This window comes from Poecilia formosa, unplaced genomic scaffold (genome assembly GCF_000485575.1).
Source record: "Poecilia formosa unplaced genomic scaffold, Poecilia_formosa-5.1.2 Scaffold189, whole genome shotgun sequence".
Classification (NCBI taxonomy): domain Eukaryota; kingdom Metazoa; phylum Chordata; class Actinopteri; order Cyprinodontiformes; family Poeciliidae; genus Poecilia; species Poecilia formosa.
In genome coordinates, this window is record NW_006800128.1 from 629,617 (window position 1) to 656,889 (window position 27,273).

Consider the following 27,273-nt stretch of genomic DNA (forward strand, 5'->3'; position numbering starts at 1 on the left):
GGGGGAGGAAGGCCTGGCGGCGTACTGACGGTCAAATTAACGAGATGACCGGCTCCCTGTCCAAAAGATCACATATGATTACCGTACATAAAACAGACAGGGTGCTTAAATTATCTCTTCTCTGACTGTTAAGTCAGAGACAAGGGGCAAAAATGCAGATGGACTGATTAGTTAAAGGCTTTAAATGTCAAAACTTTTATTGTCCAGAACTTGTATGAATCCACATCATCCTCTGTTTAACGGACAGTAGGAAGGTCATCTCAGCTTTACACTAATACTCAGCCATCTTACCCATCATGAAGGCATCATAGAAAGTATTTTTTGTGTGTTATAAATTTTTCTAGGTATTTAGTGGAAAGATTATGGTCTGATCAATATTTTGCAACATACAAATGTGTTAAATCGGAATCTCATAAGTTCTCCCCTTAGGCCAAATAATCAGGCAATTTTCTTATTTATCTGCTGATATTCAGCATTACTGTTCTTTTAAGCTAACTGAATATTTAAATATGTCTTCCTCAATATCAAACGGTGGCTGTGTGACAACCCAGACTATTTCCCCAGGAGATGAACATTAATTCTTGGTGTATTGGACTGGGCTCTTCGTTGGTAATATCTTTGCTTTTGTTATGTTCTTTGAAAATGCTTTTTTCAGCTGAGAAATATTTCAAAATTTTCACTGCAGAGTCAAAGGCTGGGTCACAAATGATAATTCATGCTTTTATTTAATCTTGTCTTGACTGAAATAGCTAGAGCTATTTCATGTTTTTGAATAAGACAGTTCTGTTAGAATCGCAGACGGGTTGGGATGGGATCCAGGATCCTGGTTCCTACCTGCTGTAGGAACCAGCAGGTAGGAACCTGCTGATGACCTGATGACCTGATGACCTGATGACCCGGCTGGCAGGTTCTGCTACGTGAACCTGCGCTTGGTGGCTCTGTACCGGCTAATGGACTTTAACTATGTCCTGGTTTTTCAATAACTAGGCTTTTAATTCCAGCATCCTTATATCCAAAGATACAATATTTATTATACTTACCATTACAACCAAAGGAGGCAGAGGACTAATTAAACATCTGACAGAGAACAGGAGAAAGGAGGATATTCAGACAGCAATAGAAAAACAGCTGGAGAGACAGAAAAGGTAGCCATAGAAGCACAGAAGCTAATCCTAAACTGGGAGCTCTTACCACAGCACAGATGTTTTAGAATAATTAATAAATAATAAGAAAGGTCACAATAATGAGAAATCAAATCAATCAAGTCTTAACCTCACAGAACAGTTGGACCACAGACAGGACAAAGTGATTCTGAAGGCAGATGGAGATGCACTAGATCCTCCGGTGGTTTCCTGCTACTTCTACATCTAAAAGTGACAGGACACCAACCCTCAAGCCCGAGATTTAAAGAGATAAAGGGAACTAAATATTAATACATACGCAACATACCAAGCTTTTCAGATTTTTGTTGGAAAAAATTTTGAAAACCACTTGTTATTTTTCATTTTACAGTTATACACTTCTTTGCCTGTCACATAAATCCCCATCCATCCACTGTCTATACCTGTGCAGGCTAATTTGTCATCTTATTAGAAGCAGTAGTAAACTTCATTGTCCCCATGATCTTGCAGCACAGGCACTTGTTACAGGACATGACAGACAGCAATAGACAATATCAGGAACATTTTTCCTGCCCACACTGGGTTTGACCTGATCTCCTGTATGACTGGTTTACAAAAACTCAATTAAAATTTTAAAACCCAGGAACCCATCCTGAGGAATAATTTTCTTATTCTGTCCCTCAATTGTGGAAGAGCTGTTCTGGAGACATAAGAGCAGCTGAGACCATCACTGTTTTTTAAAAACTGATGGTTTTTAAAAACATCAATGCTTCTTGCTGATATTGGTGGTAAAACAACTTATTTTATTAGTTTTAAAGCTATGACATGCATTTACTTATGTTGCATTTTTAGTTTGGCTAAATATTTGTCATTATATAATTCTATATCTATATATAATAAATAAAGGTAAATATACTATATAATTAATGATGCAGTGCAAAACTAAGTTTTTGTTCAATGCACTTACATTATAATTATTATTATTATCATTTAAGATTACAGTTTAGTGTTGAGTATTGCTTCCTTTTGTCTCATTGTTATCTTTACACAAAATTATATTTCTATGTTTATATTATCTCCTGTTTTGATCTTTTATAAACAGTTTTGTTGCCTTTGCTGTGCATGAAAAGTGCTCCAATTATAAACTGACCAATTGACCATGTTATCAGAAGACAGTTCCAAATTGTTTATAGGAACCTGAAAATAAAATTTAAAAGAAACATATAAAGAATACTATTAAATGTTTTCAGTTATTTTCAGTGAGAAATTTCAGAATCTGAATCTTACAAGCATATTCATCTGGAAACATAAAAGTTGGACATTATTAAGGTGATAATTAGTGGAATTACAAATGTTTCAAAAACAATCAAAAGTTTATGATGAATGACCTTCATGTAACACCCATCACAGCTTCAATACGTCCTGCTGATTGTTACAATGGTAGTTTTATTACCATATGTATATGAAGGAGTGCATTCCTTAAATGGATTCATAGTTTTAGCCTGATTGCATTTTCACATCAGTCGTCAAAATACATTTAAAAAACTATTTGATATTCGATGGAGAGAGGCCAAGAGCCACTCTGAATGGCAGAATAAATAAAAGCAGTGATGATGCCAGCATCAACCGAAGACCCCGATCAATCATTAGCATATAACGAAGTGTGCTGGTGGGAGTTAGGTAAAAGAAGCAATAAACCTAATGTCAGTGATGTCTATTATCAATCATTTGCATGTGGAGGTGAGCAGATGAGCATGCGTAGGAGTGAAAAGTTTATGTGTGCATCACTTCAAAATGCTCCATCTGTAATTCTTCCTAGCAGATAATTCATCATCTGTGCTGTGGCGTCGGGGGCGTCTGCAGGAGTTTAGGACTAATATTTCAGCTCCCATTACATTTGCAAAGCAGAAAGCTGAGTCTCTGGTTAAACCTTTGACCTGACCTGAGAAAAAGCAGCCTGACCCCATCCATCAATGTTCCAAGAGTGAGAAAATTAGGAGGGTAACAAAATTAGTTAGATTACAGAGAAGAGAAATTTAACCGTGATTTTCAGCTGGAAATGAAGAGCAAGAGAGAGATGACTGCATCTCTCTGGATACCGAAGCTACGTGTCTATTTCTTTTCCAACATTTTGGTGGGAAACAGTTAATGAAAACACCCGCTTATTGGGGTACATACCAGCATAATTAGGTGTTTTCACACCTAATAGTCTGGTAGACTTGGTTTAGTTGGAGATGAATGTCTGTTTCATTTTCAGTTGGTGGTGTGCTTTCACACTGCACTGTCCAAAACCCAAACCCTTAGAGCAACCTGTTTACCCCCTTGCCCGTGGTGGCGCTGCACCAAGAACTGCTGAAGGAAACAACACAAAAAACCTTTGAAAAAGACACTGAGTGTAATTTCCTTCCTCTGAAAATGTAAACAAAAATTGAATGATGTCAGATTTTAGCTGTTGTAGGATTTGCCTTTTGTCCAGACAGGGTCAAATTAAGAGGGTTAGTTTGACCCTCTTAGTTTGAAGAGGGTCAATCTAACCCTCTTCAGTAATAAACCCAGTATGAGCATTAGATGAGGCAGAGACCACATAGACACTTACACTGCAGTTCACTTCCTGCTTTTGGACCGGTCTCTGGTCCGCTTGGCATTCACATACACATTCAAACTGCACCAGAATTCACTTTTATGCTCCACATCAGCGTTCGATTGTACATTCACACCTCCCCAAACAAACCGGACGACTGAGGCAAATGGCAAACAGGGTTGGTGTGTAGATTCACAGATCCAGTCATTCTCTGGAACTGTTAAGAAATCTTTCATTATGTGAATCCAAATCCCTGAAGAATGGGAAGTATATATTTAAATCTGGAGGAAATGTAATTATATCAAACACAATAAATCTCTAAATTTTTGAATAATGTTACTACACCAGACAGAACTAAGGCAAATCTTAAGAAAAATGGGGTCCAACTCAATAAAAGTGGTGTGCCTAATGGAGTGGATGATTGGTTGGTGTGTAGGCTGACTGTCCCTGTCCTGATTTTGTCTGCTATATTTTACCAGTTCACAGTTCACAAATAAAGAAAGAACTGAATAAACCCTGCCTGTGTTGTAAACACCCCAAATCCAAACTCAATAATTGTTCATATTCAAACTCTACACTTAAACCATTGGCAGTTATATGGTTATAACTGCCAATGGTAAAGACACATCACATCAAACAGTCTCTAATCAGGCTTGATTCTTTAACAGAACCCAGCTTGTCTCCTCTAAACCTATTTGTACAACAGTTAATTCATTTTGTAGCACACAAACACATATAAACACAAGCTAAGAAAGAAAATATAAACCGAGGCTCGCTAACAGTGATTTTCATTAGCAGTTGCTGGTTAGAGCTGCAAACCAATTTAAACTGCAGGCTGGCAGAGAGGCGAGCAATGTGTTTTTATTTCTACTCAATCAGCTCGATTGGATCTTTTTATTAGTCCAATACTTTGTGTCAGGAGAGAAAAGAAGAACTGTAGGTTATTAGAGTTTCTCAAAGCAAAGCTAGGGGCTGTTGCAGGGCTGTTGGTGGGGTGGTTGCCAGTTCAGAGGAATATGAAATGTTAAACATCTATTTTGTGTGGCTACATAAAAATAATGCTGGGCATTTGACATCATGTGCTGTAAATGTGAGAATGCAAATTAAAGTTGAAAGTATGGTATTTAAGTAGAAGCATGCAATGGTGAGTTCCTCATCTCAAACAATGTATTAAAACCATTGCCAACAACAGTGGGTGGTACAAAATAACCTGTCATGGGCCCTTGAGCATCAGTCACTGTTTGAAAACAAGGCCGACCCTCAGGCCATTAAGGTTGTCCGGTACAGACTTTTGAGGCTCTACATAGCTATCACAAAGCTTATCCAAAAGGTCTTCTATGGGACTCAGGTCTGGAGAAAGTGCAGGCCACTTTATACAATGTACCTCAGCCTCCAACAGTCGTTCCCCTATGATGCAACCTCAATGAGCTGAAGCATGTGAAGATAAAGTTAGTCCTGTGTTGTTCATGCAGGAGTACACAAATGATCTAAATTTGTGTACCAGCTAACCTTGTAACATTGGGCCAGTTATCATACTGATATGGATATGCTAAAAATGACTAACAGTGGCTGATACCAATGGCAAAGCTGATATATTGTAGATCCTTAATCTAATGAAGATCACAGTGAATAACAACCCCAAACACATTTTGGCTTGTTCAGTTTTCTGCTCTAAATGACCCAACTTCTTTTTCCACCAGACAGTGGAAAAAGAGGTTGGGCTGCTAAACTAGTGCTAGTCCTTGCTTAGCAGCAGTTCCTGTCCTGTGTTTTTATCAGGGTCGCAACTACATATTATTCAGGCAGATGCAAAAACATAAATCTAGCCAATAGAATCATTTGATATATCCATCTTAATTATAAACCAAGACATCCTGGACAGATTCCTTTCATATGATTCCTGGTGGTTTTGTTTGTCATGTGATACTGTATGTATGTGGTATCATTAAGAATTGAACAGCTCAGTTTTAGGTCAGTCTGTTTAAACTGACTGACCTAAAACCATCTTTAAATGTTTTTTTGTCTGAAAGCAGGTAAGCAGCTAATTTCTTTAAAAAATTGCAACTATCTAGACATGAAAGTCTGAATACATGGGCTGGTATGATAACTGTTGATTTAGCACTGTTAACTCTGTTCCGAGCAGAATAGGAGTTGTTTCAGGAGGGTTCTTTAAAACTCCCAGATCAGAACAAAACTGCAGCTTTTGACCCACAACCTGGGAGAGTGTCATAGTGGAGGCAGCATGCTCACTTCTCCAGCTGCAGAGAGAAGACACACAACATGTCTAGGAGCTTTGGATCCAAAATAGAATGAATCTTTTTTTTTCATATCAGTTGGTTTCTTCAGAAGTCTGCAGAAAGAACCTTATAACTACAGGTCCTACGTCAGAGCTGGAAGCAACTTATCCAGCTGCAAACAATACAAATAAATTGAACAAAATAGTCCACAAAAAGTTATGTGTGACACAGGAAATTAGTTTGAACACATATACACAAATATCAATACTTTGTGGAAAGCCTTTTCGGTATTGTCAGCTTCATAATGTCTTCTAAATAGAGAAACTAGATGCCTGCACTACTCAGGTGTAAAAGTGACCCATTTGTTCATATAAATTGTCTTAAAACATTGATGCAGCCTGAGGTCCTTTTATTGAATCTTCAATTCTTTCAATATATTTTCAATTTGATGCGTTTCAGGTGACCGAGGAGGTCATTCTATAATGTGTCTACCTACAGAAATTCCGACAATATTTATAAAATAACAATAGAACAGTCTCCTGTCTGAAGTGAAGGCTGGACATTTGGAAACAATGAGTATCCGTCTTAGCTTGCATGGAAGCTGTAAACCATGAATCCAATTTTGTTCATTTACATTGAATTATGAATTGAATTTTTAATTTTTTATCGCCATGGTGTGGCCAGACCACTAACCACACCATTGGTGATCTGGAAACCAGGTTCCAGATGTTACTACTCATCAACTATTGCAGGAATAGTTGATGAGTTCTTTTAAAAGTTGGGCAGATTAGGATATAGGCCCTTCTGTGTGCCAACCAGTTATGAAGAAGGAAGAAACATACCAGAGGTCTCACCTCCGAGGAAAAATGAGATAAGCCACCTGAACATGACATATGCTACCACATTTCCTGTTAACCAGTCCTCTCTTGGTCTCCTAAACCAGTGGTCCCCAACCTTTTTAGACCGGTCAAGATTTGGAAATTTTGCTGCGGTCCGTGGGGGAGGGGAGAGGGATGGGATGAACCATCAGATAAAGCTTCTGCATGTTGGTGTTCCGGCTAAAGCCTCAATATGCCCAATTTGGGTTGTCTTGGCCTTTTTATCGCAGCCTGTGAGGTTTTCCCTGGCTGGGGACGATAACATAGCCTGTCGAATGTAACAGGTAGCCAATCAGAAAGCGCGGTGACGTAAGAACAGAGGAGAATCCTTTTCTTTTTGTTACGCCTCTTATCTCTTAAAATGACTCCACAAACTATCACTATTGCTTCTACATCATCATCCGTGTTTGGTCATTCTAAATTCCCGTAGGCTATGTTGGGGGTTTTACTGGATTATCCTCTGGAATCGGGATGTTCGTGAGTGGGATTGGTTCGTGTGTGTGTTGCTCCTGCTTTGTGGCTGAACACGAACCGATTGGACTTTTATCAGCTCTGTGGTCACAGAGATTTGGAGAATCGGCCGACATTCTTAAATCTTGCTGTCTAAACCAGACTTAAGATCACAAGCTCTACTCATCTCCTTGACCACTGCCCAAACGCTCTCTGACTCTGGTCGTTATGGTAACGTTTACATATCCCTTCAAAATAAGATACAGATGCGCCACAAAAACGAACATTTTACTTTCATGAAAATTTTAACTCACAATAATGACTAACGTGAGCCCTGAGCTTGTTTCTCTGCAGCAAGACGGTCCCATCGGGGAGTGACGAGAGACAATGACACCCAAGGTGTTGCTTGAGTACAGTCTGCTTGGTCTCTATGTGGCGAAGCAGTTTGAAGCTTCATTGCCTCATTAGCAGCCGGTCGCTGCTTGTTACGCAGAGCGGCTTGTAATGTGGGAATCACCTACCGATCCAGGATAAATCCATTCTCCTGTCTCTTCTCTGGGCCTTTTCTCTTTGCAAAGAAACTTTCCAAAGACACCTGATCTGTTTCTTACTCATTTTGCTGCTTGTGGGCTCAGTGTTGGTGCGCAAGTAACCGAGAGAATCCGGTTAAAGGATTTTCAAAATAAAAGATCCTCCAGACTCAAATAATACATAAAACTGAAATATTTAATTATTTCTTGCGCAGAGCAAGATGGCTCCCTCAGTGCATATTGTTCTGAACAGTGTTCAGACAGTATATTGATAATGAGGTGTAGAAATTGAGTATTTATTTGGAACACCTGTTATGGCATGCTATGCATCAGTGACGACAGGAAGTAAATATGGAACTAATGCAACATTTTTATCTCGTTTGACGTTATTCTAAGAAATAACGTAGACCTGACTATTAAAACATTGCCTGCTTCAGCCAGGGACTGGCCCTTGTTGACCCCATCCCAATTTCCTTTCTGCTTCCAATAAGAGTCCAGAGAGGAATCTGCCCACTTCTAACTCCTTTACCAGAATTAAGTTCAACAATACTGTCACCACATAAATGTGGGGGGTTTTTCAGTCAATCTCTTGGCACTTGTGAGAAAAGTAATTGTTATGTCAGACATTTTAAAAATATACCCACCAGGGTAACAGCAACAACAACGAAAAGACAATGAGGAGAGTTTTCCTGTCTATAAGAAAACTGACTGGAGTGAAGAGACAGAGAGAGAAAAGGAAAGAGAGAGAAAGGGGAGGAGACAGGTGGAGAGAGTCTTCCTCTGAATGGTGAGTCCGATCACACATGCAGCTCAGTGAGCGCAGCGAGGATAGATGAGCGTCTTCATCTGCTGGGATCACATTAGAGCGAAAAGACCTTCTGTCTCAAATAACAGAGGCCAGGCAGCACACACCACCTATTTCCTTAACAGAGGCGTCAGGTGTTCCCCACTGCGGCTCAAAACCCATCCACTTCTCCCTCCTTAAGAAAGGCGACACAAACTCAACGCAATGACAAGCTGCTTTTCCCGCTTCTGTTTTTATTTATAACTGTAATATTGCACTTCGACAGCTTCTACGGAGCTTTGTTGAGGATAGTTATATCATAAAGCGTCCTAGACTTTATATTACAAAGCAGAGCTGTCCGAGACTGACCTGCTCATTTTTAAACACATGGAGGAAAATCTGATAAAAATAAGATCTAACTCTTTCCGCAACCGTTTAACAGTAGCTACGTTTTTAATACATTCATACCGTACGAGTTATTGTAGATTATATATATATAAAGAGAGAGAGTGTGTGTGTGCGTGTGTGTATAAGAATAAGCAGTTCTTCGTTTTATAGTCAGAGTAACAAATTCCTCCCGCTGCACCGTTCCCCTCTCCTCTCTGTCTGTCCGTGTGTGTGTGTGTGTGTGTGTGTGTGTGTGTGTGTGTTAGCACAGACACAGAAACACGCACACACACGTAACCGCTCATCGACATACCAACACACGCTGTATCGCTGTGTAGCTCCTCATTGGCGAGTTGGTGCAGCTGACTGACTGACCGACTGTCTGCTCCAGGCTCTTCCAGGGCTCCCCGCTCCCACACCGGCACTGAGCTGCCAGCAGGCACCGCAGGGAGGAAGGTCCGGGGACGGGATGCTTTTTACGGCGGGGGCTCCGGCGGCGGCGACCGCTTAAAGCAGGAGTCTCCTGCCCCGGCGTTCCAAACACTTCTTTTAGGGTTTCTTCGGTGAAATAATGACTTCTCTCATTTGTTGAGTTCGGAAGGAAGGGAGAGGTTGCAAACAGCGCGCCGGACACCAGGACCATTATCTGTGGCAGGATGGCTTTTTTTTGATGAATAGAGCTAAAAGGAGAGGCGAAGAAAAAGCAAAAGAAGAAAATCATAAATCAATTGTCATAACAAAAACAAGAATGTTTGCAGCACTTATTTGATGTTCTTATATACTCAGTCATTTCCACTATCTCTTAGTTGATTGAGTTGTGACTGTTTAGTCACTGGGTCCAGGGTCTGAGTTCTGCTTCAAAGTTCTATCCGAGGTTCGCTGAGAAGAAAGAAGATTGCTGTTTTGGTCTCCGTTTGAATTTCACTGCTCAGTCGAATACCCAGTCCTCCCAGTGACTCCAGTAATCAGTGGCAACCGGAGTTGAGGTAGGAGCGCACCGGAGACAGCCAGGACCATGATCAGGATCTTCCCGGATTTCAGCGTCCAGGTGACGGCCTCGGCGACCGGAGGAGTCGGGACTGGTGGTGGAGGAGGCGGAGCCGGAGGGATGGTGACTGGACCCCCTGTAGGTCGGGTACCGGTTCCGGTACCAGGAGCCACTAACGGGACCCCACAGGGTGTCCAGGGAATTTCCGCATACCAGCAAAGGTTAGTGGGGATTTAGCAGGACTTTTGATCTGTAGCGTTATAATAGTTGTGAGGATAGAAACATATTGTCTCAGGGTTACCTTAAATGGAACAAAATGAAAAGAGTCCAAACAGTGAATAAAAAAATTGAAAATGATGTTTATTGGATTTTATTCAATTCAATTCTGCATCTGTACAATCTGTTTTTTCTGAACTGTATTATTGGGCGTCTCTAACTCAATGGATGTGGAAAAAGGTTTTCATGACATGACTATAATTTAGTATCTCCACCTGAACATTAGGAAATTACAGATAATTTTAGAAATTTTTGACTTTGGGTGAAAAACTGTTTATGACACGTTTTCTAATAAATGAAAATCAAAGAGAATATTTTCACCTGTTTGGTGTATTTTTTTCCCTAAAACTGTTAATGGAGCAAAAAGAAAAAGCTAAATGAGAAAAAAATTAACAAATGTATTTAGGATATTCAAAAGCTTCTAAAAATATATTATTTTGTTTCAAGATTTGCTTATCAAAAAATGGGAATTTAAAATGTGCATCTGCCAAACCAGACAGATGAACAGCCAGCATAGTTGATTTAGTGCACATTCACTGGGTAAGGCTGCCTAAATACACACATAGATTGTTGGTAAGTGAGTGAGAAAGGATGGATGTTTTCCTAAAATACAAGACAATTTATCAGAAACGGAGAGATGAATGTCATCAAGGAAAATATTGCAATAATTCAACGCTTCTCTTTTACTTCCACTTTGAATCAGAATTATAACCTCCGTGTTCTTTTTTTTTCTGGATGCAAAACAAGACAAAACAAATCTCCAACATACATTATTACTCCCAAACCTATCCGTGTCGCTACGGGTGAGCTATGGAAAGCAGATATGCCATAAATCACAGCAGGGAGCTCTGTGAGTGCAATGAGACGGTCTCAGCCGTCTAATCAACAAATAACAGGCAAAGAAGCTGTTATGTTTGCACTTCAAGTGTCTAAGAACACATGGTGTATCTTTCTGTGTTAAATTTTGGAGAGTGTTTGTGCCCATATTCATGTGGGATTTAACTTTATTGACATGTGGCTGCCGATGGCCTTTCATGAAATCTTTAAAGAGCCTTGATGACAGTTTTAATTGTCTAAAGAAGCTCGTCTAATTGTTGTGTTTTGTGTAAAATGTTTTAGTGATTTACACAAGGTTTCCACCAGCAGCAGACGTGTTTTCTCTTGTCTTTATCGCCTTGTCATCAAGCTGGCCCTTTTGCTTTTCTCTATTCGCATTTCCTTCAACAAACAGCTGGGAGCTAATATGTTTACACATTATGCTCCATTATCCACGTCTCCTTTGTTCTAGAGCTACCACTAAGCAGAGTTGAGATGCAGAGACAAGGGTCTTTCACCAAGCGGGGGATATAAACATATTGTCTCTCACTAGCTGCTCTAGTTTCACTCCGTAAACTAACAGCAGTAGTACAGATGTCTACTGATTAAAGATGAAAACCCTCAAACTTTTAAGTTTTATACACGGCTATAGACATTCGTCCAGGTTTAAATAATCAGACCTTGGTTCAGGAAAAGCTCTAAGTAGTGCCAAAGCTGAGACTGGACTGCTTTTTAATCAGAACAGTTTGCTTGAATTTTACTCCAATATATCTAGACAAATAGGCAAACAGTGGAAGAACTGGGGACTAGTTCAGTTTTAAATATATCTTAATTTATGTATTTTGCAGTTCAGTGAAACAATCAACCAACTTTTCTGTTTCTAAGTTTTGCAGCGGCTGGCAAAATGATAAATGGAGCATGTTGAAAGAATCTGTTGACGGCTTTTCTTAGAATTATACGGCATGTGCTGATCGACGGATGAGGGGCCGGGGGGTGGGGAGGGCCGGCTCCTATCGGCGGCCAAATGGAGCCCACTCTTCTCACTCTATAGTCTCCTTTTTTCCACCATTGCAGCACCTGTAATTCTTGTGTTTGCGTGGAGAATACCTAGCATGCCTCTGACCTTGACAGGTCATTGGTGCCGAGAGGGGGGAGGGGGGCTGGGCTTCCAGGGGCTGCAGCCTTGGGGTTAATCACACAGCACACCGAATAGGTTCTGATGAATTATACATCAAAAATGGTGCAATTCAAATGAATGTGGAGGGAAACGGGTAGAAATATGAAGCAGGTGGGAGTCTGTGTTGGAAGATAATGAACTATTTCTGATTTGCAAATATGTGAGCTTAGGGGAGAATATAATTCAGTGGTGTAAAACACAGGAAGTGAGGACACGTCCACGTTCAGACTTCCATGTAGCTTGGACTGTCGTCATCTAAAAGATCTTTATCTACTAGTACATCAGTAAGGCAGCAGGATAAAGTTTGGTTTTGAAATCTTAGATGTAGACTTTGGCCGTGGTGAGTTTATTTCATCACAAAGTGAAGCAGGTGGAGAGGAGCGAAGGGTGTGTGTAAAAGTTTGGAGACTCAAGTAATAACTGAATTTATCCCCCATCATGCCTTCACCATGTTTTCATTTAATTATATTTTTGGAAGGTAAAATAGTTCAAATAAGGATAATGAGCTCACACTACCAGCTCAAAAGGAATGCAGTGAGAAAATAAAATTATCAACTGATTTAAACACAGACACACACACACACACGCACGCACGCACACACGCAGAGACACGCAAGCTGAGTCCAGATGTTACAGTGTGGCGTTGTTGCGCCTGGGCTGGAGAAAATACTAGCGATGTGGGGTGTCCCTTTTTCCCATCAGCAGCCAGAGGAGGGAAAAGTACTCCAGAAAAACCACAGGGACTTTGACTGGAGAGACGCTCTGCCACGGGGATTCTACGGAAACAGACGCTGCGGAAGCGGCGAGATTGGGGAGATTTGACGCGTCTGTTTGCCTTTCATTTTTTCTACTCCGGAGCGCATGCTGGAAATTCCTGTGAAGTGCCAAAGAAACAACGCGTGTACGTGGAGGGACGGACTGAGAGACGGACAAAAAGAGCCAGGACATCGGCATCTACGAGGCATCCACCCCGCTCCCCTTCCTCACGCCGCTTGGCATGCTCGTGCGGCCGCATCGTTTCCCCCACGAGCCGTTGTTTCCACGATCCTGAGCGCCGAGCCGAGGAAAAAACACGCGCACAGGGAGCACGCACGCGCAGATCCCCTACGTTCACACTTCCACACACAGACATGGCTTTTGTCTTAACACACCGACCATGACGCATTGCTGTCAGGGCGCCGCACCGCGCCGCGGCTCCGTGTCCACATAGACAGCTGAGGAGGGGAAGCAAAGGAGGAGGGAAAGTAAGAGATCCAATTAATTGTTACAGGAAGATGGCGCCCACAAAGCCCAGCATCCAGCAGGACCCAACGCGGAAAGAACGGTAACATAGCTCTGAATTAGTGCGTTTTTTCCTCACTGCATGCTGCAGCTGCACAGACTCGGGCGGTTTGCAGGCTGCTCCGTGTCCGCTTTGAGGGGTGTCTGGAAGGGGAGGGGGTGTTGGGATTCTACCCTTCCCAGAGGAGAGCTGGGGCGTGCGTGCTGGCGCGCGCCTGAGACTGGCAGGCATGCGGCTGGTTACAGGTCGGAAACACATGACTGCTGTTGCTGCTGCTGCTCTCCTCTCGCGTTTCTCTTCTGCAAGTGTGTGTGCACCTGTGTGTACTCTGTGCTGCTGCTTGAGCATCATGGGAAACGATGTATTAATCGATGACAAATGTGTAGGTTTGTGTGTGTGAACACGCCAGTGCCCAATACAGTTATTAATGCGCTACAATGTGCATCCGCCTGCGTCCCTCAGTTTTATTAGATTATTATGTGGAGGAATTCTTCCCGCGTGCGCGTGACTGTATGCCGATTGGAACTTCACGTGAAAACACGCAGACCTCGAAATGACCTCAAAGGTGTCTCAGTGGCTGGGATTTCTGAGTCAAAACCTTGATTTTTTTGTTGTTGTTGTTGTTTTTGTTTTGTTTTTCATTGCATTTTGTATTAACAGTTATCAACCCTTAAATTAATCTCCTGAGTGTTTATGTTTTAAATAAAAATCAGTGATTTTTGTTATTACATCTGTTTGATTCAGGGCGTGTCGATCGCTGTGTAAAATATTAAATTTTCACCTGTTGATTCAGGAATGAGAAGATGTCTCAAAAGGCTTTGGATCTAACATGTGATGGGTGTGACAGCAGCATGTATAGCAGCAGGATGTCAGCAGTGCTACAGACATGACAATAGATGTTCATAGATGGCAGGGAAGCCTGCCATCTATGAACTTGAGGTTGATCATAAAGCTGCTTTACCAAGGGATGATACTTCAACATCCATCCAGAATTCAAGCTCTGGTTGGTCCAGATGTTGAATTTCCTCTCAAGTCAACAGTCTTCATCATTTGAAATCAACCACCAAATTGTTGATCCTCCTGGAATGTTTTTTATACAATCCAATTCTTTTAGGATGGAGGGTGTCTTTGTCATTAGTGATGGGAATTTCTACTCTTTTCAGAGAGCCAGTGTTCTGGTATCTGAGCTCCCAAACGGCCCTTAATTTATCCCCTGCCGCCCCATAGACCCTGCTTTATTTTTCCACGACATATAATTTGGCAAATAGGAATGTTTTATATAATAAACCCTTTTGCATTCAATGTTCCCTATATGAGAAGTCTTAAACTTCCTTAATTTTATGTATTTATTTTATTGCACACATTTTTACTTTTGTATATTTTAATCAAAATGTGTATTTTTAACAAAAACAAATAAAGCATTGCAAACAAATCTGCCGAACAAACCCACAATAATAATTAATTATTATTAAATATATTTAATCTTCATTCAGAGGCTGCTTCTCTTACTGGCGTCAGTTATATGTATTAATTTTGTCTATTAACTGAGGGATAGACTCACCTGAGTGTCTGTCCCCCTCATAGTTTTTACCTAATGGTATGATCCTATATTCTATATTTCTACGAGCCGAAACGTTCATGACTGACCCACCACTACTCGCCGTCACCCTAATCTTTAGCTCCCTCCACAGATTCAAGTTGCAAGTTGCAAGTTTTGTGCCACTTCAAAATATCAATATTTGAAGTTAGAACAAAAGTGTTGGTGGCCTGGTAAAAAGCAGCTCTGTTTGCTTTGTGCAGAGGCTCTGACCCTCAGCTTCCTCTGCTGCCTTTGTTAAATACGGTCAGGATTCTGGGTTGTTTGAGTTTTTGGTGTTTGCATTCTAATCATTTGCTTCTTTGTGTTCTGCTTTAGTTATTATTTGCTTTTATTTAGATTATTCTTCTCTAGTTGTTTGTTTACTTGTGTCTAGACCGTATTTAGTTTTGTGGATTGCTCAGGTTTTCTGTTCCTTCCCATTCTCTGTTTCGGTTGTTTTTTCACCTCTCCTCAACTTTCCAGTTTGGTCCCTGTCTCGGCTGTTGGTAATTTCCTCATTTGTCCCTACCTGCTCCTTCCCCACATGCATCTGTTTACCTGTAATTAATTTCTCCCAGTTCTTTGTCTTCTCAACTCCTTCCAGTGTATAAGCCCATGTTCTTTGTTCTCCACTTGTTCCTTCTGTTACACACCATGCATGATCGCCTCCTTGCTCCTTCCTGGTTTGACGTTTTGTAACTTTGTCTTTGTTTTGTGTGATTAAAGCTCAGTTTTTATTTAACCATCTGCCTCCTCTTGCCTGCATTTCGGTGCAATAAAATCAGCATTATGTCAGATATAGCATGAAAAAACATTCATTTGAATGCACAAGCAATATAATTTGAGTTTGAGTAGAGTTGACTGTACTGCACTCGTGTTGAGTGTTTGATTCAAATCAATCATCTCAAATAAACCTCAAACAGAGGTTCCTGTTAAACATTTAGAATGAATGTTTTATTAAGTCCCATTACATTTATATCAACTATGTGAATTGTTTGAGTTAGGGCCTTTGTTATTTATTGTAATGTAGTTTGAAATATCTGAGTATGTCTGTGGTGTTTTGTTTATGTTTTATTGCAATGTCAGTAGGTTAGCTAGAGTTTTTTGTGTTGACTCATTTATTAGTTACTGCATTCAGATCCACCTCAAAAAATTCAAATACATTTTTGACTGAAACTGAAGTTGGGTCAGTTCTCGTCTCAGACTTGCAGTCTTTACGCTATCTCAAATGAACAAATACTGACTGGCCTACCTGACAAATCATCACAATTGCAGTTTTTTTCTGACTGCAAATCAGGAGTAAAATGAGTCAAAAAAATTTATTTTAAATCCTGCTTGAAAAACATTTAAAAACTGTCTCAGAGCATGTTGCAAGTTAATGTTTCAACAAATTTTGTTAAATATGTGTGCATCAAATGGTTAATACCAAGAACCTGAATGCAGTTGGCACTTCATATATTGTAAATAGATATTGTAAACTTACAAATATTGCAATATCAAACTGATATCACAGTTCAGTATTTTGTGCAGATTTGCTAATTGTAAAACATTTTCTCTGAGCATCAAAAAGATTAAATAAATCCCAAAAATGTAAATTTGTGAAAAGATTATGTTCAAAAGCCTACCTTTGTTTGTTTACTAGTCATGAATTTAAGCAAAGCAAAAACTCTCTCAAACAAAGCTGTTGATGGTATAATGAATCCTGGAAATTTCACAAAGTAGCTAACAGAAACACACTAACAAATTGAGGAAGCCATTGCTAGAGCTGCCTTACAGTTGGTCTGTTTTATTGGTCTGCTTATTACTGAATACTTATTTTTCTGTCCTCAGTTAAAAATTCTGATAACTTGAAAACATACAATAAAAATATGGTGTGGCTATACCCAGAGCAGGTAGAGAGTTCATGAACTAACACAATTAACATGGACTTACACAAGACAACCATCACACACATTCCCTAGACAAGAGTAAAAATATCCTGTCAAAACTAAACCTGGAAAGTTAAGACTTTTTTTTTTTTTTTTTTTAGAGTAAAAATATCCTGTCAAAACTAAACCTGGAAAGTTAAGACTTTTTTATTTATTTATTTATTTATTTTTTTACCTTTTTTCTCTTTTTATGGATTAGGATTAAATCCCGGTTGAAAACTGAAAATTATCCCTTACAGCTCAAATTTCATATAAATACGCACAATGCATTGCTTTTTATAACTGAGGTCAAAGGCATCAGGTCGTTTCGGAGTAGTGGTTTACCAGCTATTTATTAAATATAAATGCTTTTCAAGAGATAAAAATGATTGAGAGGTTATAGTTCAAATAAATAGAGCGGAAATTATTCAACCCATCTCTGTTTGAGGCTGCTCAAATTCTTTCATTTACACTGAATTGAGGAAACAGGAAGTTCCCTGAATTGAAGAGGGGAAACTTGTATGCATGTTATGAGGTGCATAAATGATCTAATAATACATTTTCAGCTCAGGTTCATCCAGTGTTAACAGACACTGGCCTTTAGCCCTGATTGGAGAGGTCTTCTGGTGCAGCAAGAAGGAAATGTGTTTCTCTTTACACACATTGCCTTTGCCTTCTTGCTATTTTCAGTATGCATATGTCTTATGTGCTGGGACTGTGATTGTTCAAAATCATGGTGGCAGCAAATCTGAATTCAGAGCAAGAAGAGAAAAAACAGCATTAGTTGGTGGGTCTTCAAAGAACATAAAAGAATGAGTTTATGCCAAAATTGCAACCTTATGCTTCTACCTCTGTATGGTACTGATGGCTGCCCTGGCATGGTGCTTTGTGTCCGTCTGCTGGGGTCTTCCAGAACCAAGTCCAACTGCCCTTTGCTGTTCTTACGCATTCAGTCTTCCAGACCTTCCATTGTTTCCATAGTGGTGAGAAGCTCACTTACATACACCCACTAAACACAAACACACTTATTCTTACACATACCCTCAAAACCCAAACACACACACCGACACAGATAATCTGAATGTTTGAAGGTCAAACAAACACAGGTTACCATTACAGCAATGTAGTCTATGTACTTAGGCCTGCAGTCTTGATTTAATAAAGGCAATCATTCAGTTATTACATCTTGCAATATTGTTTTTGTAGAGAAATCTACCCAGACAGCTGTAGTACGCCTGACATGCCAAAAACTGGACACGTGAAAAAATAAATGAATGACAATAGACTTCAACAAATGATTTTGTGTCAGATGGACTCCCTCAACACACTACATGTGTTCAGCTCAATATCTGCTGTAGTAAAAGCTCCCATGTTGTTTGGGGCTGGTTGAACGCTACAGGCAGCTGGATTTGGACTTTAGCTCATTTTTTGTTTGTGCCACTGTGATTGCCTTTGTCACTGTAGCTAAAAGGCAAATCCAAATGTTCCTACATAGCAGAGTTTGATGAAACCTGGGGGTCCCCTTAGCTTTTTTTAAATACTACTTTTAAAGTTGTGCTGTGGAACATAGAGTTCCACTCAGAAATCGTCTGCATTTGTACACTATAGGTATCTGTTCGATATGTGTTGGTTGAACAAAGAAGGGCTGTACTTGTATTTCTTGGTACAAATACAGATACTGTTACACACTTAGTTGATGCACAAGAACAGAGACACATAGCAGCCAGTGTGACCTCCTGATCAGCAGTGTCACTCTGCTAGCCTGTTTCCAAATTCTCAGTGGTAACTAACAGCTTTAGAGACTGACTTCCATTACTCCTTATGTGCCACAGCATCAAAACATAGATTTTGGTACAGATCTGCTGTTTTATCACCTAGAAGGACAAATAATAGCTGGCAGTGTGCTGCTATATGTATGTCTGGATTTGAGAACAAACTACAGTCTCTTGCCTAGGTGTACACATGTGCTTAAAACTGCAATAATCCATTTTGTAATTCAGAAAAAAAAATAAGCAGGAGAAAGCAGTATTGTAATTTTTTTTCCATTTTGGTCAGCTGTAAGCTAACAGCTAACGGCTCTGCTGCCCAACACCAAGCATCCCACATTCTGTGTCTTCATTGGGTCAGATTGGAAAACTGGCTTCACTCCCAGCAAATTATCATGTTACTTATTACCTAACACTCTTGTTATTTACTATACTTCATCAAACTTTATCCTGGACCTCAGTGAAAACTATTAAAACCTTTTTTTACATTGAAGGCTAAGGAATTAAAACGAATTTTGTTTTTCTTGAAGAAGTGGCAGTCACTTTATTTTGAGGCAGTCAGGACTGATGATGCTGAATGGCTGTATTTTTATTGAGACATATTTCACTTAAACCTAAATAGTTTGGATATTTTCCTCGAAGCATAGGTTAAATATTACTTCATATTCTCACACTAAGTCCTTACAGACAGTCATTTGTATGATAAAACTAGGATGTAGGATTGAAGAAGACATAAGTGTAAGAAACGAAGACATAACCCAAAATGTGGAAAGAAAATGACAGGGCAGAGCCAGAATCACAAAGAAAAATTTAAAGAAGTGCTAGAGATCAGACACTAACTGTGACTAAGGGGAGCAGAGGCAGTGAAGGAGAACAGAGAGAAGTGGATGAGTGAAGGTCGAATCACTCATCGACCTGATTGACTCTCACTGGTGCATCTCTCAGGATGACTCCAACTCATCCTCAGGCTGGATAAGAACCTCTTAGAGCCCAGCAGGAGAGCTTGCTTAACTGCCCCAGAGGAAGCAGGTGGTGGAGAACACCTGTCTGATAACCTAACACTGGACTGAATGTGTGTGTCTTATGGGTGTGTTATTTTTCAGTGTAGTTCTGGTTGTGTCTCTTAACCAACCTTACAGTAGAGTTTAAGTTTTGATTTTATTAATGGACAGATTTTATGAATTACGTTAATAATTCAAGATATTTGAAAAAATATTCTTTTGGTGATTGTGTCATTAATTACATTTTAAACATACTAAATGGGTTTACCAATGAACAAAGCTATTTTGAAAAAATAAAAAAACAAGATGTAACATAATCACTGGAGCCAGGGCAAAACAAAAATAATAAATCCACAGACATCCAACCGGGAGGGAAGTGACGGGAGTAGACATGAGGATCTGGCGAGTAGTGGATGAGAATGAGAGGTTTAAATACTAGGAAGGTTGTGAGCTTAACAAAAGGCCTGGGATGATGAGCTGGAAGGAGAGGCAGCAGACTGAGGGGAGAGAGAGAGAATACAGGGGACAGGGAATGATACTAACACTAAAGAATAACTTAGATTAAAGACACATGATAAACTACAACAATACAAAATAACTAGAAACAAGAAAAAAATCCTAACTAGAATCACTAAGGAAGAACAGAAGTGAAAAATGGAACAAACTAAATAGAAAAACCTAAGGAACACCAAAAATGACAAAAATCCAACACCAAACTCAAACAACCCCAGATCCTGACACTTAAGGCAAGGTTGGTGATGGAACCTGACTTTGGTCTGTTTCTGCAGACCAAAGCACACTTTGCAGAAAGAGACTTTGGTCCAGTTCCAGGGCATCTGTTTAGTGCTATTCCATTTCATGGATGAAGCCACTGAAAAAGCTATTGCAGTCATAAACTCTGTATAAAATGTACCCTAAACTAGTTGTATGGATTTGTTTTGTGACTTTCTGTCCTTTGAGCCCCTGGGATTTTAGTGGAGGTTTCAGAGTATCCCAGCTTTGTCATGATAACAAATTTTGCTTGATGATAAATTGTCCCAGAAGTTATTGCAACAAACTATAATATTGTTGTTTTTGAAAGCATTTTCAAGTAATATAATGATAATCGCATAATAATGTAAGAACACGCTCTCAAAGATCAATAAACTTTAAATTCTAAAGAACTTTTAACACTGGAACTGGGAGACATTTTGAATATCCAAAATAAATAAGCAAAAACAGGCAAAACAACAAATAAAATGACTTATGAAGTATCTGTAAATAAAATTGTCCTCCAAAAACAGGGTTAGTTGAGATTAAGACACCAGACTGAAGACTTCTGTTTTCCAGCTTTTGATTCAAAGAGAGAAAGGAGAAAAACAGTAAATCATGAAAATGGAAATTACTGAGCTCATTTTAATTTATCATGATTAATTGATTAATTGCCTATTGCGACAGGCCTACATGCACCATAGCTTCACTGACAACCTTCTACCAGTTTGTATATGTTCATCTAATAGTGCTGATTTGCAACTGGATCATAAGTTGAACTTCAACGTGCAAAGATATGAAATAGGAGTAGGAGACAAAATCAATAAATGAGGCAAATTATTGAAAATGACTTAAATTCAAATGGGATATTCTACATGTGATCAAAAATTCAAGACCATAATTATAAAGATCCCCAAAACGAAGAAAGTGTCAAGATAGGACTCAGTAATCGGTAGCTATGTCACTGCTGTTGGTTACTTGGAAATGCTGCTTAGACGTGTGATTTGACTGCTAACATAAAGCTGCTGGAAAAGTTTCTTGGTGGTTTCATAAAAGGCATGTAAGGTCTGGAATTAACATCTGCAAACCTTCAGTGCCATCCATGGTCTTAAACAGAGAAATTGCTCTAATTTCTTTGTCAGAGGAGTTTTATGAACTGGAACATAGTCCTGTTAAAGACCTGGTGATCACTTCACAGACCAGGACTCTCAGTCAAGTGAGTCACTGCAACAATTTTGCATAGACATCCATGCACAACTTCAAGTTCTATTCCATTACAAACAACGGCCCCACAGAACATTTTTAAGTCTCTGTCATTATATCACCCAGAAAGTATGTCCAGTGTGATCTCCTTGTAGTAGCAGTAATGTTAGCAATCAGTACCAATCCAGAAGAATTCAGTTCTTGTCAAAGCACAAAATGTCCTTCTATCTTTCAGTGTCCCATGTTTGGAGTCTCTTCCAAAGTCCAGTAGATCTGGCTCAGTGTGAGAGACCATGTGCCACAATCGACGGGGGTTTGAGAAAACAAAGCAGATAGAGAAAAAAATAAACAGAAGTACTGATGTCGGAGTACTTATGAGAAACAGTTATAATTCATAGTACAGTGGACTAAAAGGTATTAGGGCAGCTGAGGGACTACATCCACTTACAAATAACTAAAATCTGTGAAAAGTTGAGACTCCTGCTAAAAACGCTTATAACGTCCTATTTTAATATGTGAAAATCATCTTTGCACTACAGCAGATACCAACATATCCACTCTAAGGGTGCAGCCAATCAGTAGTAAATACGAGCAGCTCTCCTGGTTTGTCTGCTTTGCAAACCCCAGCCAGTAGCGTGTCAAGTAGCATTTTGGCTTTGGGTACACTTTGGATATTTCAGCTTCCCAAAGCTGCATTTAGTTTAGAATTTTTTAGTTATGCTTTACAAAAAAAGTCTACAAACAGGCAAATTTTCTATGAATAATTTGGAGTTATATTTCACAGAAAAATCTACAAATACTGAACAACAAATAAGAGAAATTCTTCAATTCAGATCAATCCAACTCATTCTAATCAAATCATGCAGATTCATTCAAATAATATTCCATGCAGTCCAATTCAAATCAAGTTACACAGATTGTAAAAAATTTTGTAAAACCAACTTACTAGTATTCACATTTAATGCACTGGATCATTACCAGGTTCTAAGAAGAACCTCAAAACTCTATCGTTATGCTGCCATAGGTTGAGGCCACTAGAGGACAAACTGATCACTCTTCCTCACTCTGCTACGTTCTTCTTCTACTCCAATTTGCATCATTTGCTGTTACTTCAACTGTTAACTTTATGTTTTCTCTGAGTTTTTCTCGCTCTTTGTGAGCTGCACCTGGTCTGGCGTTCTGTTCAGGTGAGGTAGCTTCCTGGACAAGGATGTCAGCAGAGATAAACCTGCCATCAACTAAACACTCCTTATCCTTCTATTAACTTATTAATTTCCATTAACATATTAAAAAGTTTTGACATAACAGAAAATGCCATCATAATATATTACCTATTACATCACTTCTTATTCTGATTAATAATTTTTCCTTCAGCTTTGAAGGTTCCTATCCTGTTCTAGTCACACGTGAAAAACAGAAACTGACCTTTAATATCTGCTGCCAGAGATGAGAATTTCATCCACGAAACACAAATGTTTTCTCTCTTCATCCCTGAGATAATAATGTCTTTACAGCTATGCTTTGAAAAACTGGATAATGACCGTCAGAAACATGAGACCATATCCACGGATAAACAGACAGATACTTAAAATAGTCTTTATGTTGTATGGATAACTTCTAAAAAAGTACACTTGACCAGACACTTAGCGAAAAATTGTACTTGACCATTAAAGTTAAGCCTAGTTATTCATAACAACTGGGAGAGTTGAGTTTAAAGTTCTCCGTTTATTCTGTTCATTTTACCAACATGTTTCTTCTGACTTGAATCTGTAGGTGTAGCTAAATATTTGGCTGGCAGCAATGAGGCATTCTTCCTATTAGAAAACCATCCTCATCTACAAGGATACAGGACCAACATGCCAGTGGAAACAAGCAGTAAGTTGCTCCACAGTCATAGCAACAGTTTTACTGCTGAAACAGCAGAAATGACATTTCTATTCATAACTGAAAACAGTAAGCTTGCCACTTTTGCTAATTAAAATAAAATTAAAAGCTGAATATGAAATGCATTTCTTGGTAGAATGAAAACTATTTTATGTCTGACTGAATAATTCTGCATGAGTTCAGTCAAATACTTGACTTGTAAGACATTTTTTTTTGATAGAAGGAGGCAGATTAAGATGAGCCAAAGATCAAAATGAAACCTGTGGCTTATAAAGGGATGCTGTGGCAGTGAGTGTAGGCAACATTTCAGAAATAGCATAAACACACAAACTTGACCTTTTTTTTCCCAAAATGTTTGTCCTTCTTTCTCCTCCCTTGAGACAAAACATCTGAAAAATGTCCAATTTCCCCGTTCTGGTGAGAGAGAGAGAGAGAGAGAGGACAGGACAGAAGGAGCAGCTGCTCTGCTCTGGCGGCTGCTCTGGCAGCTAGGAGCTTGTGGATTTTGAAAAGTTTATTCTTTTTTAGCATGAAAAAAAAGCTAAGATTTGTTGTAAGTAACATCAACCAAAGGAAAATCAAACAGCTGGAAGGTTTTGTTTCAGATGTGGTGTTTTGGTCCTGCTTCCCATTTTGAATTTGACAGATTGATTTTGTACATACTTGAATGTAAACATAGTTATCAGACAGGAAGGAAAAATGATTTGTTGGTAGCTGATGTCTAAGTGAAAATAGTTTTTCATTTTCAGACAGAATTTATATTTGTCTTTGGGTTGGAATTGCATAGGAAATATGTCTGGTCAACAATTGAACCTGAGCGACAGTCCGTTGTTACGGAACAAAATATGGTGTAAATGTCCTGCAGAACCTCTGTCCTGAATGCTGAACTGACTGAAATAGTAAATAATGTTGCATAGCATACAAACAAGAATATTACAAGATGCTGACAACATTTTGTTAGTGATGTTTTCTTGAGGTAACATATTGTTTTTACCTGCAATGCATGAGCAGCTTCATCATATGTACATTATTCTTTTTGTTCTAAGCCTCTGACTCAATCTCTCTTGCCACTTTAGAGCTATGTTTTTATATAAGGCATTTGAAATTATGGTGTATTTATTGCAATTTTCATGTTTATTTTTATTAGTTTAATTATCAAAATTAAGATCAAATCAAAGATGGTTAGGAACAGATTGTTTGCCAGTGCTAATAACATCCTGTAGTGAATTTTTTGCATCAGGAAAATAAGCAACAGAGTCAGATAGACAAAACTTTGCTCATGATTCATCAAACCATGTTTAGATGAAAACATGTCTAGTTAATGTACAGGTTTTCTTTTGAATCTAGGACCTGTTGAAATGTCTGATAATCATTTAAAAGTTTATTGACTGTGTGAGTGTTTCTGGAGGAAGTTTTCCATATAGGGTTTTAAGTCTCCGTCCTCACTGCTCCTACTTGCCTTCTTTTCCATACTCCCGTCTCTCCTCTGCTCTGCTGTGTCTTCCTCCTCTCCAGTCCTGTCGGAAACAGAGGATGTAATCAGCTCAGACCTGCTGACTAGGCAGCTTCTTACCTCAGTACCAATATCTACCTGTCCTTGAAAACACACACTTCAATTATTCTACACCTTGGATTGGTTAAACACACACACTCAAACACACACACCATTCTGCACCTTTCCTTTACTGCTCTCCTGACTTTTGTATTATTTCTTCTCTTTTCATCAGTTCTTTCTATCGTGTACTTTTATTTTGACTCTTTTATAAAAAATTTTCTGCTGCAGTATAATGTTTCTTTCTCTTTTCTTTCCTTTTCAGCTTTTCCCATTTACATTACTTTTTTAAAGCTCTCTGTGTTGAACTTGTCCAGTATCTCATAGTACTGTCACTTGGTTGGAAGGACATGTCAGATGATGAATGTAGCAACTGCAGATGTCTTTAAAACAATTGCTTGTATTGACAAAAATACAAAAGGTGACCTCCACCTCGGTCAACATGAGCTGCTCATTTGGTAAACTCACGCTCCTGCTCACACTGTAATTCACTTCTAAAGCAGACTGTAAAATGAAAGAGGTAATAGAATAAAATAACGTGAAGGTGTTTTGTGGCACTAGTGGCCTTTATTGACAGCAGACAGACAGGAAATGGGCAAAGAGAGAGAAAGGTCCCAAGGTTGGGAACTCAACCATGGATGGTGTATTGAGGATGGGGTACACCGCTCCCTCTACACCACCATCACATTCTATCAAAAATTAGAAGACTTATTATGTCTAACCCAGTTTTTCAAGATTAAGTCGACAACAACTCCTCTTTGGACATTTTGAGACTATGTTGGTGTCTCTGACATTCCTTTTCCTCTTTATGTTGACATAAGATACTTTTGAGTGTACATATTGAACTCGCCAAACCACCAAGAATTATTGTGAAACGCAATTCAAAATGAAAATGACGTTATCATCAGATGGTGTTATGTACCAACTGACCAGGTCCAGCAGGCCTATGATGGGTGGTTAGTGCCAGACTCTGAAACTCTGTGATGCAGTCTCCTCACAGAAAACTTGGCCAATTGAGCCAAAATAAATATAAAAACCTCCAAAACAAATGAAGACAAATTTAGACTTCTATGACTATAAAATACCAATGGCTGCTGCAGCTGCTGCGTGTGTGTGTGTGTGTGTGTGTGTGTGTGTGTGTGTGTGTTTTGTGTTTGGTTGTCACAACAGGTGTTCAGCCATGGCAATGGGTTATGGTGCTTATACTGTTTGTATGCCATCTAATCACAAATTTATATGTTTGATTTTTTTGTGTGCGGTTTTAAAAATCTGGGAACAAAGTGAAAGCTGCTTCTTTCCTATCTTCCTGTCTTCCTGCTCATGTCCACCTCTCTGGTCTCATTACCTCTTCTCATCTCCTCTTTTGCCCTGGTGCGGTCACTTTTTGCCCCTGTAGCCAGCAAGGAGACCCAAGGGTGAAATCACTATTGATTATTCTGGATTCCAGGGGCCGGTGGGGGAGGGTGGTAGGCATGGGAAGGTACAGCTCAGTTAGAACAATTCATTGAGGAATTCATTAGAAAAACATAATTCCACCAAATATAAATATGTACATATGTCAGATTGAATCTAAAGCTGAAAAATTATCTGGAAATTTATAGGTTTTTTTTTTGTTTGTTTTTATCTTTATTATTGACTATGTAAATATTTTTATGAGTTTTTAATTTAACCTGCGGTTGCAGTTTTCTGGAAGTTTGTTCCAGATTTGTGGTGCATAGAGGCTGAATGTTGCTTCTCCATGTTTGGTTCTGGTTCTGGTCTGGATGCAGAACCAGAACCAGAACCAGAAGACCTGAGAGGTTCTGGAATGTTGATACAACAACAGTAGATCTTTAGTGAATTGTGGTGATAAGCAGTTCAGTGATTTATAAACTAACAACAGTGTTTTAAAGTCTATTCTCTCAGTGGAAGGTCTGTGGAACTAGGTGATGTTCTCTATCAGAGCACCAGCAGCAGCGTTTTGGATCAGCAGCTGGAGGATTGATTGTGTCTTATTTTACTTTTCTTACTATTGTTTTCCACACTTTTCCATATTTAAATAATAAAATAGAAAAAAGATACTCTTTCTGTATTTAAATGTATGATTGAAACTTGAAATTTGCTGAAGTAGGAATTTAATGTTAT

At 39.2% G+C, this 27,273-nt stretch overlaps 1 protein-coding gene across 3 annotated transcripts in view; it reads left to right on the forward strand.

The window, feature by feature from the left end:
- The first annotated feature begins 9,167 nt into the window (after positions 1 to 9,167).
- npas3 (neuronal PAS domain protein 3) overlaps positions 9,168 to 27,273 on the forward strand; it is a 308,598-nt gene continuing 290,492 nt past the window's right edge. For 2 of the 3 annotated variants that reach the window (XM_016678753.1, XM_016678755.1), the window contains exon 1: positions 12,804 to 13,549. In XM_016678753.1, coding sequence (XP_016534239.1) covers positions 13,500 to 13,549 — 50 coding nt within the window. In that variant the 5' untranslated portion in view covers positions 12,804 to 13,499. Of the gene's footprint in view, positions 10,178 to 12,803; positions 13,550 to 27,273 lie in introns of those variants that run through there. The other variant, XM_007566262.2, reaches the window with a different exon arrangement.